The following is a 6,000-nucleotide window of genomic DNA, read 5'->3' on the forward strand; positions in this document are numbered from 1 at the left end:
GATGGATGGATGGATGGATGGATGGCTGGATGGATGGATGGATGGATGGATGGAGGATGGGATGAGATGGAATGGATTGGATGGATGGATGGATGGATGGATGGATGGATGGATGGATAAGGATGGATAGGATGGATGAGTAGATGGAATGGATGGATGGATGGATGGATGGATGGATGGATGGAATCGGATGGATGGATGGATGGATGGATGGATGGATGGATGGATGGATGGATGTGGATGGATGGATGGATAGCGCTGGATGGTATGGGATGGATGGATGGAATGGATGGATGGTGCGATGGGATGGAGATGGATAGTGATGGATGGATGGAGGATGGCGATGGAAGGATGGATGGAATGATGGATATGGATAAATGATAAGATATAGATTAGATAGATAGATAGAAATAGTATAGATAGAGATTGAGATAATACATAGGATAGATAGATAGATAGATAGATAGATAGATAATAGATTAGGATAGATAGATGTAGCATGATAGATGAGATAGATAAGATAGATAGATAGAGTAGATAGATAGATAGATTAGATAGCAATAGATAGATAATAGATAAGATAGTAGATAGGATAGATAGATGAGATATGATAGATAGAATAGATAGATAATAGATATGTAGTAGTAGATAGATAGATAGAAATATATAACTTTATATTTCCCATTCGACCTAGTTCTTAATATGGAGATGTCCTTGACGTAGGATATCTACCACGAACCGCACTTAGCCCCAATAACATGCTGTCGTCATCTCATTGTCTGTATGCTTTGCCTATAATTAAGATGGAGGTTAGCATAGGCGCGTTGCAGGCATGTGGACACTGCATGATACGTTCTCCGTATTTTAGACCAAATCTTACATGGCTGCGATTATATTGCTGCTTATGTATTTTTAATATTGGGCTCGTAGGTTATTGTTGTATAATGGTAAGCAAATGTTACTACAGTAAAAACCGGCTCTATGTACAGAACCTGCATTTTGCCAGTTTTAACGCTGAAAAGGTTCTTATTAATTGGGGTTTACTGAGAAATTAGGCTGTTTAGGTTCTTAAATGTGTTCTTATTTTCTTTAGATAAAAAGGTGCTTGTTGCTGTAGAATATTGGTGCGGTCCAATTGTTTATTTAAACATATGCATATAATTATGTCTAGATGATGCAATCTATACAAATCAAACCCTATTCTGAGCTTATCTTGTGTTTATAAATTTATAAAATAAGAACCGTGTTTCAAATTTTTAAGGCTAAAACAGCGTTTTTATGTCAAGGGGGCTCTAAAGTTGGAAATCTTAGTCTAACAAGTTCTTAATACTGTAGTTCTTATAGGCGCGGATTTTACTGTATTGTATTGTGTTTCTGCGGACATTCTCTGCCTACTGTCTATTTCGTGCGGGGAAGAGTAGTGACTCCTTCGCCTCTAGCCACATGTTAACAACAACACTGTCCTCTAACAACTTCCTGCCTCTAGGGCAACACCTCCGCGCTGGGCACCATTGGCCACCCAGCAGCGCCACACGTACCCTGAAGCAACCCTTTCCGCTACACCCCCTGCTCAGTAGCAACCCCTCCAACTTAGCTATTCGGCCTGTAGCTTAACAACCCTCTCCACTGGCAACGCGTCTTTTCCGCGCTGGAAACGCCCTCGCAATGCTGCGCACACGCATGCTCTGGCCTCCCCCTTTGCCTTCTCACACTCTCCACCCGGTCGCGAATGACGACATATCGCCTGTTTTCATGCGCGAGAGCCAAAATCGCCTCACAAAGCTAAAAGAGAGTGCATTTTGAGTTAACCGAAGTAGCTTGGCTACCAATCAATAGCAAAAAACCAGACCTGCCGCAACAATCGATTCCGACGGCTGCTTGAAAGAGGAGAACAAAGAAAACAAGTATAGCGCTAACATGATTGCGGAAAAATTAGAGCTTGATTCATGCGAAGGAATTTCACATGGCAGGTGTGTTGTGATCAAAGCTATAAGTTGGCATGACAATAGTAGGCCTTTGACCGCCAATTGTTCACCGCCCATGAAAATTTCGTCCTATGGAAATAGGTTTCCATTTTTGAATTTTGTTGCCGGTAAGGTTTCCAAAAGCTAGAGTGCCACTAATTTTGATTATCGTACGCGAAGGTAGTATCGCCTCTTGAACGTGCTTGGAATGCCATTCGAAATAAGTTGCTTTTTAAAGCATTTATAACACATTAAACATCGGCATTCGTCAACTGGCGTTAGCCTATGGTGATCGCTGCGCTGCATTTTTGTGTTTGAAAGCAGTGATCCGACCTACTTTGTTAGCAAGTGTGCATCATTTTAGGTGCAACAGTTTCGAGCCGAGCATAATAATATTATACTCTGTGGTTATTTTAGGCATGGACATAAACGTGTATGTTGGTGATGCGACAAACTCCTGAGTGTTTTTTAATTAAATGGTTTCTGTCGTGCTTATTCAGGCTTGCTGCCCTATAGAAGCCCTCTACTGGTTGTGCTAACACATATATACACGCGAGCTGGTCTGCATATCACGGCTAGACGCAATTTAGCAGCCATACTATGGGAGAGCATAGTCTCCTCACTATCTCTCTCTCTCTCTGCTCTCTCTCTCGCTCTCTGCTCTCTCGTCTCTCTTCTGCTCTCTTTTTATATATTTAGTCTATATTATATATATTATTATATATAGTATATAGTATAGAATAGTCGGCGTCCCATCGCGTACATTATACCGGCGAGCTTCTTGACACACGTAGCACGAGCTAGTTCTGTGTGTGATTAGTCACCTGCGAGTACCGACCAGTTTCGAGTAGAGACCAGAAGGATGCCATCAGTCTCTGGTGGTTGCCCATCCCGGACAAGGCTGCCATCTCGGATGACGACTATCTTGTTGGGCTTTCTTGACGGTGGATAGACGATGAGCGATAACGAGGGTCGTCCTGTCCTGGCTCGCCCTAGATATATGATATATGAATATTATATGGTTATAGAGTTATATGTCATTATTAGTGTCATTGTAATAATGGTGTGTTTGTTTGTAACGCTGGCAGCGGTATATATACTATATTATATATATATATGTGTGTGTGTGTGGTGTGTGTGTGGTGTGTGTCCGTGTGTGTGGTGTGTGTGTGTGTGTCTGTGTGTGTGTGTGTGGTGTGTGTGATTTGTGTTTGTGTGTGGTGTGTGCTATGTGTGTGAATGTGTGCGTGTGTGCGCGCGCAGCTGTGTGGTGCGCGTCCGCGCGCGTTGTGTTGTGGTGTGTGTGTGCTGCGCGCAGCGAACGTTGGCGTGTATTGTGTGCGTGATGTTGCGTGGTGCTGTGCGCAGCGCTTTGTTATTGTGTTCGATGTGTTTGGCGTGTGTGCGCGCGCGGTGTGGTGTGTGTGGCGGTGTGGTATGTGTGTGTATGTGTGTGCGTGTGTGCTGTGTGTTGCGTGTGCGTGTGCGTGTGCGTGTGCGTGTGCGTGTGCGTTGTGCGTTGTGTGTGTGTGTGTGTGTGCGCGTGTGTGTGCGCGTGTATGGGTGTATGTTTAATCATATATAACTCACCAGGTCCAAGGCGGCCTGTACGAGCGCCTCACTCTCGTTATCCAGTGATGACGTCGCCTCGTCCAGGATCAGTATTTTCGGGTTTCTCACCAGGGCGCGCGCGATGGCAATACGCTGCTTCTGGCCGCCGCTCAGTTGTGCGCCACCGTCGCCCACCAACGTGTGGTATTGCTATAACAGTGAGCAGCGTGTGGTAGTGATATACCAGTGCTATAACAGTAAGATAGAGCATCAGCGACCCGGACATACTGCGACTTATGCCGTAAAACTCCCGGTCAACGCCGACGTATTGCGACTAATCTCATAGAACTCCTGGTCGCACCTAACATTGAACTTCCTCATTTAGAGAGAAAATTTACATTAAAGTGATTACGTCACCGTAAATAGTAAAAAATAAAAAATATATTTCCACTTTTTCACAAAATATAAGTAATTCTGTTCACTTTTTATGGTTAAATTGCTGCATTATACTTCTTATTTTACTATAATTATTGTTCGATGTAAACATACACTCGTGACTCATACATAGCCCATAGCAAGCAATTAATGTCAGGAACACTAATATCAAATCGTCCAGGTTTTTTGGATTTTGTTCTTACTTTTAATGTAAAAAAAGGCAACAAAAATTTCACAAATTTTACCATAGAAAATTCGTGACGTAGTCAATTTAAATGAATGCCGACTTCATTCAAGAACTTGAAAGTCGAATAAAAATAGTAAAGCGAAGTCGTTTAATGTGAGTCGCTGACCGTTGAAATACTATGAACTATTCCCCCTCATTAGATGCCATCTCGCTTGCATCATTCATCTCTATTCTAACCCCTCCTAACCGTCGTTCGTTGCTCCCCCACGCCGCTAGCTACTCTACCGCGTGCTCGTACGTTTGGGAGCGCTGAGATGAACCCGTGAGCGTTGGCTCTCGCTGCGGCGTGACGTATGTCTTCGTCGCTGACTCCCTCCATGCCGTAACGTATGTTCTCCCCGATGGTCGTCGCGAACAGCACCGGCTCCTGGCTGACGACACCGATGTTGTCGCGATACCAGCGCAGGTTCAACTTCTTTATGTCGCAGCCATCCAACGCTACCTGCGCGCATGTCAAGTGCAAGCATCAGTCTAGCAAGTCTGCGCACGTGTATGCCTGCGTCAGACATTGGCGATGATGACAAGGGCATGAGTCAAACGCATCACGCTAGAGTTGCGCTATGTAAATGTAACGCCATGTAACGCTAGTACAGTATTACGCTGTGAGAAGACTGTTATGTATAGGTGTTGTCATGATATAGTCTTTTTATTATGACACTCTTATTAGTCTGATATGATTGTGTAAATCATCTGTTATGTATATGTTACTAATCTATTCTGTATCTTTTATGAATCTGCTATGTTTGTGTAATCGAACTGTTATGTTTCTGTTGTTTATCTGTTATGTATCTTTCATGAAATTGTCATGCATCTATAATAAATTCGTTGTGTATGTTTTATGTTTCTGCCATGGAAATTTGTTTGTATCCGTAATTATCCTATTGTGTATATGTTATGAGTCTGGACTTTCGTCCTAGACTATTAGTCTTCAACCATCGATATGCGTTGCCGTGTACTCCTGACGTATCGGCCCACATATGCGTAAGCATGCGCATGTGGTATTCGTTCTACGAATCGCTGAAAACTAAAGCGTCTATCACGAGGATTTCTCACGAATGACAGCGATAAAAATCCCCGCCATGTTGGACGTGACATCATCATACGTACGGAGCCGCCGCTGGGGTCGTAGAGGCGCTGCATTAGCTGCGCTATGGTGCTCTTTCCGCTTCCGCTAGGTCCGACCAGCGCCACGGACTGGCATGCGGCGACGTGAAGGTTGAGGTTTCGCAAGATCTGCAGTTAAGAACATATCGCTGTTCAACATTGTAGGCGCGTGCTATTGTCAACGTGTAGTCGTGCATACTCGTTTTTTGTATGATCACGCCGCGCCGCTGTCACGCGCAAAAGAAACCAGGGAAACGATGGGGGTAATGTCAAGGCGCTAACATGTATTGTCATACACCACCGACACCTCGATAGTCAATATCCACACCCGACAATCAACGTCAAAATCAATATCAATATCAATGAACAACACCAACAATCAATATCAGCATCAGCAACCGACGCACTCGTACGGTCTTTCGCGCGCGCGTACCGTCACACGTATTGTTACAGAATCATACAATCAACGCGCGCATACCGCTACACGTACTGTTACAGAATCATACAATCAACGCGCGCATACCGCTACACGTACCGTTACAGAATCATACAATCAACGCGCGCATACCGCTACACGTACCGTTACAGAATCATACAATCAACGCGCGCATACCGCTACGCGTACCGTTACAGAATCATACAATCAACGCACGCATACCGCTACACGTACCGTTACAGAATCATACAATCAACGCGCGC

The 6,000-nt window shown here is 44.2% G+C and overlaps 1 protein-coding gene across 1 annotated transcript in view; it reads right to left on the reverse strand.

Annotated features, from left to right (window-relative positions):
- Window positions 1–2,764: 2,764 nt before the first annotated feature.
- The window catches only part of LOC106810047 (bile salt export pump-like), a 19,900-nt gene continuing 16,664 nt past the window's right edge, over window positions 2,765–6,000 (reverse strand). Inside the window, exons 11-14 of the mRNA XM_014813313.1 lie at window positions 5,305–5,430; window positions 4,436–4,639; window positions 3,555–3,725; window positions 2,765–2,788 (exon numbers count right to left, since the gene is read on the reverse strand). Of these exons, the coding sequence (XP_014668799.1) occupies window positions 2,765–2,788; window positions 3,555–3,725; window positions 4,436–4,639; window positions 5,305–5,430 (525 nt within the window). The remainder of the gene's footprint in view (window positions 2,789–3,554; window positions 3,726–4,435; window positions 4,640–5,304; window positions 5,431–6,000) is intronic.

This window comes from Priapulus caudatus, unplaced genomic scaffold (assembly GCF_000485595.1).
Source record: "Priapulus caudatus unplaced genomic scaffold, Priapulus_caudatus-5.0.1 Scaffold406, whole genome shotgun sequence".
Taxonomy (NCBI): domain Eukaryota; kingdom Metazoa; phylum Priapulida; class Priapulimorpha; order Priapulimorphida; family Priapulidae; genus Priapulus; species Priapulus caudatus.